Source organism: Mus musculus, chromosome 1, assembly GCF_000001635.26.
Source record: "Mus musculus strain C57BL/6J chromosome 1, GRCm38.p6 C57BL/6J".
Taxonomy (NCBI): Eukaryota; Metazoa; Chordata; class Mammalia; order Rodentia; family Muridae; genus Mus; species Mus musculus.
The window spans coordinates 91,366,305-91,378,655 of record NC_000067.6 but is presented as its reverse complement, the minus strand read 5'-3'; the positions used below and the strand labels follow the sequence as shown (position 1 = coordinate 91,378,655).

Here is a 12,351-nt window from a genome sequence, read left to right as displayed (position 1 = left end):
CTCAGTTTCTGCTTTCAGGGACCTGTGAGGAGTTAAGTCTGACAGTCTGACGTTATTCCCTTCATTTTAGAGATGGGCGTGTCTTGGGCGTGCTGGAGGTATCGCGTTCCATTGGAGATGGGCAGTACAAGCGCTGTGGGGTCACATCTGTGCCTGATATCAGACGCTGCCAGCTGACCCCCAATGACAGGTAAAAGCAAACGGTCACCAAAAGTGTGGGTATACACATACAGGGGCTTGTTTCTCTTGCTGACTTTCCTCCAATCTGCGTTCAGCCTTTGCTGGGGGAAGTTGGGGAGGGGTATGCAGTATGCCTGGTCCTGTGGTACAGAGACAGACACCTGTGGGTTCTGGTTTCACGGGGTCCACGGTGGTCAGGAATCAATTGAGATGGATGCTTGCTTTATCACAGGAATGTAGGGGTTGTGCTAAGAGGCTTTAGAGGCATCCATTCCAGAGAGACTATCCAGACCATGTCCACTCATTCATGTATAGCGTGAAACAGCCAGGACTGTGGTGGCCAGGGGCTTGGTGGATGGAGAGGAAAGTGGGAAGAAGTTCTGGGGACAGACTGAGCAGGATCTGTGGGGTGGCCAAGGCATTTGGGTTTTAGCTTATAAATCAAGGCCTGAGTGACTGAGAAAAACTTCCTGTTGCAGGTAGATTGAGAGTAGCACAGGAAACCTAGCAAGACTGGCTGAGGGCAAGGTAACAGCCCTCTTGACCCCAACAGGGTGGGGTAAGCCTGAGCCAAACTGAGCAGAAGGAATGGAAGGAGCTCAGAGAAACAGGACTGAGCTGGAGCAGGGGCTGGTGGCAGAGCATAGAGGCCACACGGCAGCCTCCAGACCTGCTAGGAAGAGCCATGTTCTGACACCTACCTGCCTAGGCTACGTTGTCAGTTATCCTGGGATATTGGAGTGTGTTTCTGGAGGCCCCTTGTACGGTTATGGCATTCTCTGCCCTAGATTAGGACAGGCCATCTGCCTGGGGTCTTCTGTGCTCTCCTAGCATGGCACCTTAGGGACAACTATGACAGTAGCAGTATGTAGTGACAGTGCTGTGCTAAGCCCATGTCTGTGATTGACTATTCTGAGTCTGAAAAATACTGGAAAGAGTAGCCTGTCTAGACTTGTCCCCACCATGTCTCAACCTCAGGTTGTGTGCTCACAAAATATGGCTAGGTATGTGCCCTGTCAGAAAATAGAGACTCTGGACAGGCTAAGAAACAAAAGCAGGTAGCTATTTTAAAGCCAGGCCAAGAGAACAGTGGCTTCCACAACAGAACATAAATGCTCAGAGGCTTCCTCTGGGCATCTCGGGAACAGTGAGCTGTGTTCAGACCAGAAAGTGGGGATATCCACTCTAGGATCTCAGACCCTCAGCAGTGAAGCACCACCCAAGGATGCTTCCCTTAGGATGCTTGTTCTCCATCCTTGGGCCTGTGGTGGCTCACAGGTATGTTCACTACATACCTGCTGCCATGATTGTCCCTAAGGAACCAGAATGCAGCATCTCCTTCTGAGGTCTCTGAGATTCTACTTACGGGTGGGAAAATGTCCCTCTTGTGGTATACAGCATCCTTCCTTAAACCACAACTCATTTTAAAGAGTTTCAGCTTCCTTACACAAATTCTATTGCTTTAAAATTTTCGTGGCCATTGAGTTGTTGGACAGGCACAGTGCTACTGGATTGGTTTTGAGGATTTTTGTTTAATTTGGTTTTTTGATTTATTTTCATTTTATTTTTTTATGTGTGTTGGTATTTTGCCTGCAATATGTCTGTGTGAGGGTGTAAGGTCCTGGAGTTACAGTTGTGAGTTGCCAACTGGGTGTTGAACCTGGGTTCTTGCAAGAGCAGTCAGTACTCCCAACTGCTGAGCCATCTCTCCAGCCCCTTGTTTTATTTTTGTAGACAGGGTCTCACTATATATACCAGCTAGCCTAGAGATGCACCTGCCTCTGCTAGCTGAGCTCTGGGACTAAAGGTGTGACGACCAAGCCTGGTTGGTTTGGGTCTGTTGAGACAACTTGCCCTACTGGAGTCAAACTTGCTGTGTAGCCAGAATGACCCCTCTCTACCTCCAGAGGACTGAGATTACACATATGTGTGCCATTATTCTTTTTATTTTTAGGGTAGTGAGTGGAACCAGGGCTTTCCTTAACGTTAGGCAGCCAGCCACTCCTCACTGAGCTCTCAGGTCACCTTTGTTCAGGAGCTTGTGGCTGAGACCCTTGTTTTTTCCCTGTATCTTAGGTTCATTTTGCTGGCTTGCGACGGGCTTTTCAAGGTCTTTACCCCAGAAGAAGCTGTGAACTTCATCTTGTCCTGCCTTGAGGTGAGACATCTTAGAGGGTGTGCCACTTGTCTCAGCTGCTTTGTTTCCATTGCCCCGCAACCCCTGTGTCAGGAGTAATCTGTGAACTCCGTCAACATAAGCCCTGTTATGGAGCTCACCAGGCACTGTCCTGCCAGTCTTTGTTAGGGACAGAGCAGGCCCTGCCCTGGTGTAGTGTCTTAAAAGAATGACAGAGGCTGGTGCCCTGTTCACTCAGATCCCATCCCTTTGGTAGGATGACAAGATCCAGACCCGGGAAGGGAAGCCTGCTGTTGATGCCCGCTATGAAGCTGCATGCAACAGGCTGGCCAACAAGGCAGTGCAGCGGGGCTCAGCAGACAACGTGACGGTGATGGTGGTGAGGATAGGACACTGAGGCCAGCACACTGGCGTGTGCTCTTGACTTGCAGGTTCATTTTGTTTGTGCACGCTGTGTGTACTCCTGTGGGACTTCCATGGTTGTAAATAAAGGTTTCTTTTTTTCCTAGTTATTTGAGTGACTGGTCCTGAGTTAACTGTGTTTGCTCTAGAATGTGCTCTGGATCTGTCCTTGTCAGAACCACCATGGGCCTCTTGGACAAGCTCATGATGACCTGTTAGTAGTTCACAGGCTCTTGCTGTCATTGTGACCCTTTGGGGAAGTGGGGCCTTGCAGTAAGATGACAGGATAATAGGGCTCTGTTCAGTTTTCTATACAGAGCACATTTCTGGCAGGAGCCCAGGTGTGGCTGAAATGGGGTCCATAGGTGAATTTACCACATACCATGCCGTCTCACCAGGTTCCTAGACAACTTCATTCATCTCGTTCCTGTTTCCCTGAAGTGAGCCCTGAGAGGATGACTGTCGTCCTGGCTTACACCCAGCTGTCAATCTCAGGAGTGCTTGGTTCGCTGCCTGAGTGGATGGTCTAGCCCATGGCAGGGAACCTCTGGGCATGATTGGCCCCCGAAGAACTTTCTAACCTGTCTCCAAATTTACCTTCTGTGTAGGAACATCAGGCTGGGGCTATTTAGTGAAGAGCTCTTGTAGATTTTTGTATGAACGCTGGCCAGGGGCTGTAATACTACATAGCTGCCTTTCCAGACCTGTTTTATGACAGTCACTGTCCTCCTCCTCCACAGCCGTATCACTGTTGGCCAGTTAGAAAATGTGCTGCAGATGCTACAAGGACCTCAAAATATCCTGTACAAACCATAGATGACTTCTTAGGGTCTGTCATGGAAAAGCCATAAATAGAAATTGAATGCATACAAATGTCCCTAAATTTAAACATTCAAAAGTCCAGTCTGGGTTACATACTAAGACTCTGCCTCAGAAACCCACTCAGAGCTGAAGACATATCTTGGTGGAGGGCTTTCCTAGCATGCTTGGGATCCTGGGTTCCTTCACCATAAACCAGACATGGCAGTACATGCCTATAGATAGCCCCAACACCTGATTAGAGGCAGGAAGATCAGAATTGGAAGGCCACCCTCCACTATAGCCAGTTTGAGGCTAGCCTGGGATGCCTGAGACACTGTTCAAAACACAAACCCCAACATACTAGGGAGGGTGTCAAGCTGGAGTCAGCTCATTTGGTGAATGTGCTTGCCATTCGTGAGGGCCTGAGTTTAATTTCCATCATCCACATAAGAAACCAAGTGTGGTAGCACACGGCTTATAATCCTGTTCTGGGAATGGTGGGAACAGGCAGATCCTCAGACCTTGAATCTGGGACCTAGTGAGATCCAGTCCCCACAAAACAAAGTGCTTGGCTCCTGAGGAACACCCTAAGTTGACCTCTGCATGTACTCCACACAGAGGAATAAAAACCTTTCAAAATAACACTGTGGGCCCAGTGAGCTTGTTCAGCTGCTAAAGACACTTCCTGCCAAGCCTAAGTACCCAGATTCAGTCTCCAGGACCCACAAAGTAAGAGAACCAACTGCTGTGGCTGTCATCTGATCTCCATATCCGTACCTCCCAAATAAATGCAATTCAAATAAATTTTAAGTAACTTCAAGAACATTAGCGCTACCCTGTCTACAGGGACTGAGAGACAGCAATCCTGCTTGGAGACTAGGACCTGGGCAGCCTGGCATACAGACAGAGAATGCCAACTCATCAGAAAGCTAAACAGTTTAATTTAGCAATTTCATAGCAGCCCAGGAATCATTCAGTGCCCCATAGGCTGTGACCCATGTCCCCAAGTGCTTCTGTCTGGGTAACTCTTGGCACTGTGGCCTTCCTGGTTAGTAAGAGCCTCTCCTGCTACTTCAGTAGGAGTCTCAAGACTAAAGGCATTTCTCCCTTGCTTTCCAGAGCTTACCCCTCATGGTCTTTGGTGAAGTGAGCTGGAAAGAGGTCATGCTTCTCGGGTCTGCCCTTCATTGTTAGGGCTTTGTGTGATCCATTACATAAATATATTCTGCCTAGCAATATGACACAATAAATACTTTTAAGTTGCTGTGTAACACAGTTGTTGGAAGGTAAGATATGTGCTTATGTGGCTTTCTCAAGGGTAGAAGATAACGTCACTGACATGTCTGTGCCCACTGGATACAAAATGAAATCCAGAAAAGGGTGGGGTGTTTCCACCTCATGTCCTTATCAGAGTGCCAGGGAGTCAGGACCCAGGCCAGCACAGTGCTTCCTGGTAGGGTGGGTACCAGCCATACTGAGAATCGGGCCAGGCCTGCTCACGGACAGCTCCCCCAGGCACCTGTCGCTCTGTTGGAAGCCTGATTTGGGGACAGGTCCGATTATAGAAGGGCGTTCTGATGTGGTAGCTTCATCCTGGTGTCAGCTGAAAGATGAAGCAACTGGAGCTATCCCCTCTGTCCCAGGCTTGAGCACTCCTGCTAGGCCAAGAGATCCCAAAGCAGCTGGTGGGTGTGGACTGCTGGCTGTCAGCTCTTTCATCAGCAGGCCATCAGGACTTGGAAGGTCCAGCCCTCTCCACTGCCTATTAGGATCTGGTCCCACATTTTGTTAAAAATGGGAAAACCACTAAAGCAGGCTGCAGGGTGGCAGCCCTTCTCATGGGAAGAGCCCTCAGCCAGCTTCTTCCTCCCAAGCTGCCATTCAGCCAGACCACCCACCCCCTTTACAATGGAGTCTCAGGAGGGAAACTTGTGAGCAGGTGCCCTGTGTGGATAACTGTGCTCAAACTTTGGTTTAGTGTGTGGGCCCTAGCAGTGAGCCCGAGCCTCCGAGGGTTGGGAAGTTGGCTGGTAGCCTTTGTAGAGGATAAGGATGGCAAAGGAGTGTAGCTCCAGTATGTTAGGGTGCTCACCAGGGGCCTGCAGGTCATCGTGCTTACCCCAGACACAGAAACTGCTGCCAGGCCTAGGATTACTGGCCCCTGACGTTCCTAGGTCCCTGAGGCTGTACTCTAGGCAGACATAGAGAATACTGCAGGATAGGAACTCAGGAACCCAGGTAGACAGTGTATGGTCCAAGAAGGTCTGGGCTTCCCTCTTAAGCACTAAGGACCTACAGTCATTTCCTACCCTGTGCAGGCTGAGTTGTCCCAGGTAGTGAGTGGCCTGACTAGTTTGCTGGGCCACAGGAAGGAATTTGAGCCTGAATAGAGCTACAAGGATGCCAGCTCTGTAGCTGGGAATAGAGCAAGTGCTACCATGTAAGCTGGATGGTCCCAGAAGAGCCAAGCAGGGCTTAGGATATTCACAAATTGCTGCTGGTTCTGGGAGAGCCTGCTTCCATCACCTCTGCAGGAATACAGTGGCTATGGTAAGAGGTATTGCGATGGCCAGTGTGTGCAGAGGTCCAGTGGGCTTCCTTGTGCACAGGGCCACTGTCACCACTCTGCTTGGTAAGGGTAAGAGCCTGCAGCAGCTGCTCACAGGCCCAGGAGGATAGCACTGAAGTGAGAGCCACTGCGTACCGTGAGGGAGGAGCCGCTGGCATTGTCCAAGAAGACAGAAGTGTAGTGTCCTGCCTGGAGGGAAGAGCATATGTCAGTTATCTGGCCGGCCCTGCAGCAGAGACCCTAGGCAGCCTACAGTGCCCAACAGGAGTCATATCCATACTGTGACCTACTCTGCCCCACATGGGAGAATACCACATCTTAGTCCAGAGGCAATGTTTGGTAGTCTCGCATTCAAACCCCACACAGTGGCTCTTATTCTATTGCTCTCCAGTGTTTCCATCTCAGTATATGGGAGCAAGCTCCTGCTCAGGGCTCAGGTCAGGTTTAAGAGGCAAGCAAGGTGGTTCCTCTGCCACCGCCTGCTGTGGCCTGTAGAACCATCGTGAGCATTACTCTGCTCTGGCTGCCCAGTGTGGCATCACATTCCCTGGAAACTGCCAGAATAAGGACTGAGATCCTCCCAGGGAAGTCGCTTCCGAGGACCCACATGTAATGCACACCCTTTGACTTCAATGGAACTCATGCTAACAGCACTACAGCTGGCTTGATCCAAGCCATCCACCCTGGAGCTCAGCAGAACTATATGAGCACTCCACACACCTCTTTACTTTCTAGTAAATGCCAACCACAATGACAAAAGAGACCGTCACTGAGGTTCCACATATAACTGTCTTGGGCCTCCCATAGTCCCAGGGGCTCAGGCCTCATCAAGTTCTATGCCCCCCACCTTCCTGGCCATGGAGGGCCTGGGTGGCTGGAAGCACCTGTCTGTCACATCAGATTCTTGGAAGGTCTGAAAGTGAAACTACTGTCGCACCAACACGGGCTGGGGGATAAGAGTTGGAGGGAGAATGGGACCTGAAGCTCGCCTCTTCTCAAGCCAGCATCGGCACTTGAATGTGTCCAAGGGTGCTATGCCAATAGCCCTGAGCGTCTGCCAACACCCCTACACCCCCTTCCCACATGGCCAGCACAGCCCCACACACCTGTAGATAGAGGACACCATTTACTGAGATGGTGAAGAGCTCGCTGCTGTTCTCCAGCCCCATCACAGTCTCCAGGGAGCTGCGCCCAAGACAGAAAGAGGGTCAGCCTGTCCCCAGGCTCGCCAGCTGCACTCTGCACTCAGCAGCAGCCATTCAGTGCTCAGCCCCATAGGCAGTAAAGTGCTAGGTCCAGAGCCATCATCCCTAGGAGGCAGTGCTTGAACCTGGGCCCTCAGGAGGAAAGACAGGAAAGGCCAGATCCATGCAAGGCCACAAAGGCCTGCTTCTCCGATGGGAAACCAAGATAGGTGACATGCAAAACCAGCAGATTTAGGAAGTCCAAAGCCAGCTTAGGTCTGAGACCTCCCCCACTGTTCACTCACACCTCTCCCAACGATGCAGAGCACCTGCCCTTTGCCTGGCCTCCATTCCAGGTACCAGGCAGAGGGTCACAGTCCCCGTTCTCATGGACCAAATGAGGCACACAGGATGGACACCACCAGTAATAAGCAATAAAAGTCATGGGACAAATTCACCGGGGAGGAGCGGGAGAGTGACCAAGGAAGGGCTCATGGAATTCCACAAAGGCCCTACAGAGGCTCGCTCTCTCTCTCTGTCCTCTGAATGAGAGTCCTGGAATCAGGAAGGGCCTGTCTCATGGGTCCTGGGAAGGAGTTAGGGTAGGATGGGGTCAATGGAAGAGGGTCTTTACACTAAAAAGGGCTAGGCTGCAATGCCCACTCACGCATTGTGCTGGCAGAGAGACTGGATGCAGATCAGCAGGCGCAGACGATCCCGGGGTCGTGTTGGTCCCTTTCTTGGCTGCTCGGTGAGTGCTGTGGAAAAGACAGGCCATGGTGGTCCATGGTGGTCATGTGCACCCTGGCAGGGGCAGGGCAATGGATGGTCCCTCCCATCGCCACGTCCTGAACCTCACCCACGTGCAGAGTGGCAGCAAGCGCATAGAAGCCAGCCACAGGTGCGGTGTACTGGCCGCTGGTCAGATTCAAGCCTGGGCCCCGGTGGAAGGCTCCCTCAACTTCGGGCTACGGAGCACACAGACGAGGTCACCCTAGGTCCCCACCCTGCTCCATCCAGCCAGCTGCATCCCCACTCACCAGGTAGTAGATCCCAAGCTCGTGCAACGCACGCCGATCCACCTGCACATCCCGGCGCAAGCGACAGTGGAATGCGGCCTCCACACGTGGTGCCCGCGGGCCCTGGGCCAAGGTCGCAGCCAGCAGAGCTAACAATGCCCCTGGGTCCTGGCTATCAAGCTCCTGGGCGGCTGGGACACGGGAAGGGCTACCCGAGGCTGGTGTAGTGAGATCCCTGGTGCAGTGCTCCAGATGGCTCTCTCGCTGCCGTACTGCGCCTGACACAAAGCAGTCGGTGGACCACTCTACTCACCAGCCCGTGGCCTTAGAGCGTGGTGACTGACACTGGAGGTCCTGGGGACATTACTGCCTGACCTGGCAGCTGCCAGTTTCCCTTCACACCATCTGACACAAGCTCCAGCAAGTGCATATCCAGCACCCAGCACCCTTGTTCGCTAGCCTCACCCTCTATAACGATACCTGTATTTTTGAGAATGTTGTATAGAAATACTTATTGTGGCTATACTGGAAGAAACACAAAGGTTCGTCACCCTCTGGAAGCTTATTTAAAACCAAACAAGCAGTGGCACAGAAGCAGGAAAGGGCTCGCAGCAGTCCTCCATGGTACAGTCATTTACAGAAGATAGTGACAGCCACTCCCCAGCAGCAGGCTGCAGGGCCTGTCCTCAGTGAAGAACAATAAAAGGCCTCCTTCCCTGAGGCTTCCACCTGCCGCATGTCTCCCACCCACAGTCCCGCCCCATGACAGGCAGGGCGGCCAACAGGGAAGCAACATAGCAGGTGTTTGCTGGGACCTGAACTTTACCCTCTAGAGATGCCCTGCTGGTTTGCCCACACCAGAACATGTGCCCACAGAATGGCACCCCTACCTTTCAGCAACAGCTGGAACTCCTTCAGCAGAACCTCAGATGGGATAAAGGGGCCTGGGGGGCCCTGAGGACCTGGTGGCCCTGGGGGTCCTGGCAGGCCAAGCTGGAAGGGAAGGTAGAGGTTAAGAACATTTGAGGGGAGAGGTGACCCTTCTGCCGGGTCCTACATCGAGGCTGGCAGGAGAGCTCCCGCCTTGGCTGTGGGCTCTTCCCTCCGTGTGGAGGTCCTTAGGGCTCTCATACTCCTCTATCATCAAGCATGGAGTGCAGGCATGGGCAAGGATGGGATTGTGCAGATGTGGAGCTTCTTAGGGGCTGTACAGGGCACGGCAGGCTCTGTATGCAAGAGCCCTACAGCTGCCTCTCTGGATGTGATTCCCAGATAAAGACCACCCAGGCTGCTTCTGGGGACGTGAATCTCAGTCTGGCCTGAGACACAACAACAAGTCTCCACTGCACTTGGGAGTTTATACTGGTCTGGGTCAGGACCTAAGGGAAGGAGGCAAGCTCCTGCATAGAGAAGCCTAAGCAAGGCCAGGTAGCCTAAGGGGGCAGGGCTGACCACACACACATACACACACCCAGGCCCAGTGAATGGGTCAGATCCTGGGCAGGTAAGGCTGACCCTCAATAGAGAAACACAACACACACTGAAGCCCAGCCTGGATCCAGAGTTACTTGGAGGAACTCAATGCAGGAGTCAGTCATCAGGTCCAAGTGCCAGCTTCCTGCCCAAGCCAGGGCCATACTGAGAGGCTCCCATCCTGTACCATTCCAGCAGCCCGAAGCCAACCCAACTCCTTAGCATATGTTGGGTGAGCTTCTCCCTCTGGCCATGAAGGGAAATCTGGGGAGGACCTGGCATCCTGAGGGCTCCTAACTCCTGACTTGCTGGACGCCAGCTTCATACTTGATCCTTGTTTCTTTCCATGGCTTCTGCTGTTGGAAAGGGTACTAGGGGCTCGGGGAGGTGGTGGGCCCAAGCTGCTCACCTTCAGCCTCCTGGCTTTGCTCCTCCTCTTACTGTTGATCCCCTTGTCACTCTGCTTGACGAACAGCATCCAAGCATCCCGGGGATCCACACTGTGTGCATGCGCAATGGTGGGTTCCTGGAACACAGATGGCCACAGTAGGTTTGCTTGGTAGCATCTTGCCCTTGTCACTTGTGTTTTCAGAGGTAGTGTCCGACCCATCCCCAGCCCATGGAGGAGGGAGCCCAGGCTGCAGGAAGGTAGGAGTGGGGCTCCAAAGCAGGTGCTCTGGGATGTATCTTCTTGCTTTTCCTTGAGTGTCACCGTCCTTTGACAGTCACTGGAACCCACAGTTGCTTAGGAGGTGACTATGAATATATGAATACTGGGTGACAACAGGTCATTTTGTCCCTCCCCACAGTCAGAAGTGTCAGGGAGACCAGCCTCAGGGCCACTGTGGTCACAGGGCATGGGGAGCAGTGGGGCAGAGGAGCCGGATGTCATGACTCTAGCTAGGCCTTTACTTTTCTCAGCTTTCTAAAACACTGGCCCAAGGATTCAAGCTCTGAGAGTGGCCTTGTTTCCTGGCAGAGGCCTTTGGCAAATAGGACAGTTAATAGGCCTCTAATGGTCTGGGTTCCATGTAGGGCTACCAGCTAGGAAAGGAATGAACCATTCAAGAGGCCTTAGAAGAAGTCAAGGGCACAGACTCCAGTGTCTGACAGAAAGACCCAGGATCTCAAAACTACCCAAACCGGGGTCTTGTGGGTCACAGGCCAGGCTGCTGTGTCAGGATGATGGAGGCTTCTATGCTTCTTGCTGTCTGATGCCCTCAGTGGACACTCACAGTGCAGTGCTTCCATTATAGGTCAGAACAGGTGTACTGACCCTTCCAGGGGACCGGTGGCCTGTGTACAGACTCGCACCACTGTCAACTTGAGGGCAGCACCGAAAATACATGGAGCCATGTTGGTCAGGGGCCCCAGGAGTTGGAGTGGGAGCTGGGTTCCAGCTATCAGGGAACTGGTGACACCTTGCCCCTCCCAAAGAGGGTTCAAGGCCAACATTCCACTGGGAAGGTCCAGCCTACTCCCCACTTCCTGGTGACTATGTCTGGACCTCATGAAAGTTTTGAAGGCTGATGGCTGGGGGTCAGGGGGAGGCTTCAGACAACAAGGACATGTTTACTCCCACCAAAGGAGGCAGAAATGGGATGGTGGAAGGACCCAGGGATGCCTTGCAGAGGGAGGTATTGTAACCATCTCCAGCTGTCTTAGTGGATGTTTTGTTGGCCCCTGGGGTGCTGAGAACTGAAGAGCGCGCTGGCCTGGGGTTTCCTTGTGCCTGGCCCACAGCATGAGCGATCAACTAGACCCTGAAATTCTTCCCTGAACTCTCACCAACAGGACTGACCAGCTCCAATGAAGGCTACCAATCCACCCTCCCCAGGCCTCTAGCCACACCCTCCCCAGCCTGCGTCTCCACCCCAGCAGTTCAGGTGGAGATCTTGGGAGGGATCGCAGGCAGAGCCTGGTTACATCACTCCTTTCCCAGACGCAGTCACCTAACAAAAAGGAACTAGATCTGGGAGCCCCGCTCTCTCACCAGTCTTCCAGTTTCACGAGGAGCAAGTTAACTGCATTTCACACCTTTCCCAATCTCTCCTACTGGCCTAGTGGAGTTCTGCCGCCAAAGCCACGGTACAGAGGACGCATCCACCCAACCCTGGGTCTCACAGAGCCCCTGAGAGCGACGTATCCCCAGTGTTGGACACTGCGCAGCAAGGGGTGCCACCTTCCCCACCGTCTTAGGGCCCCCCGGGACAGGAAGATGTGGGGCGCGGCTGCGTCTTACCGGCGGGCTGTTGGCTGGCGGGGCGGGCAGCTCGGCCCCGGGCGGCTGCGGGCGTGCATGAGTCCCCACGGGCTCCGCGGACTCAGGGACACCGAGGCCCATGGCGGCGAGTAGGCTGGCGCAGGCGAGCAGCGTGCGAGCTCCGACGGGGCGGCGGGTCGAGGCCATGCTGGCGGCGGCGGCGGCAGTAAAGAGCACGGCTGGTCAGGTCGGCGCCTTATAACGCGCTTGAATCCCCCGCCTCGCGCGCGCCGCCCTCGCTGCCGTCGCCCCCTCGCGGCTAGGGCACGCTCTGCAGGCACAGGGGACCCTGAGGAGGCGGGCGCCCGATCCGGTCCGTGCAC

The 12,351-nt window shown here is 53.4% G+C and overlaps 2 protein-coding genes across 34 annotated transcripts in view; one reads left to right on the top strand and one right to left on the bottom strand.

Annotated features, from left to right (window-relative positions):
• Positions 1 to 4,810, top strand: part of Ilkap (integrin-linked kinase-associated serine/threonine phosphatase 2C) — a 24,999-nt gene extending 20,189 nt beyond the window's left edge. For 19 of the 29 annotated variants that reach the window (XM_030242385.1, XM_006529813.4, XM_006529812.4 and 16 more), the window contains 3 exons: positions 71 to 190; positions 2,257 to 2,338; positions 2,574 to 2,829. In XM_030242385.1, coding sequence (XP_030098245.1) covers positions 71 to 190; positions 2,257 to 2,338; positions 2,574 to 2,714 — 343 coding nt within the window. In that variant the 3' untranslated portion in view covers positions 2,715 to 2,829. Of the gene's footprint in view, positions 1 to 70; positions 191 to 2,256; positions 2,339 to 2,573; positions 2,830 to 3,117 lie in introns of those variants that run through there. The other 10 variants (XM_030242387.1, XM_030242386.1, XM_030242380.1 and 7 more) reach the window with 4 other exon arrangements.
• Erfe (erythroferrone) lies at positions 4,439 to 12,351 on the bottom strand. 5 transcript variants are annotated; one of them, XM_006529484.4, is made up of 9 exons: positions 12,008 to 12,317; positions 10,175 to 10,291; positions 9,183 to 9,285; positions 8,314 to 8,570; positions 8,133 to 8,241; positions 7,941 to 8,031; positions 7,196 to 7,274; positions 6,225 to 6,278; positions 4,442 to 5,123 (listed from the first exon to the last, which is right to left on the bottom strand). In XM_006529484.4, the coding sequence occupies exons 1-9, from the start codon at positions 12,173 to 12,175 to the stop codon at positions 5,109 to 5,111; spliced, it is 993 nt and encodes a 330-aa protein (XP_006529547.1). In that variant the 5' UTR covers positions 12,176 to 12,317; the 3' UTR covers positions 4,442 to 5,108. The 5 variants fall into 5 exon arrangements, with proteins under 5 accessions (NP_775571.2, XP_006529547.1, XP_006529548.1 ...); NM_173395.2 differs by having other exon boundaries at positions 4,439 to 6,278; positions 12,008 to 12,226; XM_006529485.4 differs by lacking the exons at positions 4,442 to 5,123; positions 6,225 to 6,278 and having other exon boundaries at positions 7,198 to 7,274; positions 8,137 to 8,241; positions 12,008 to 12,343.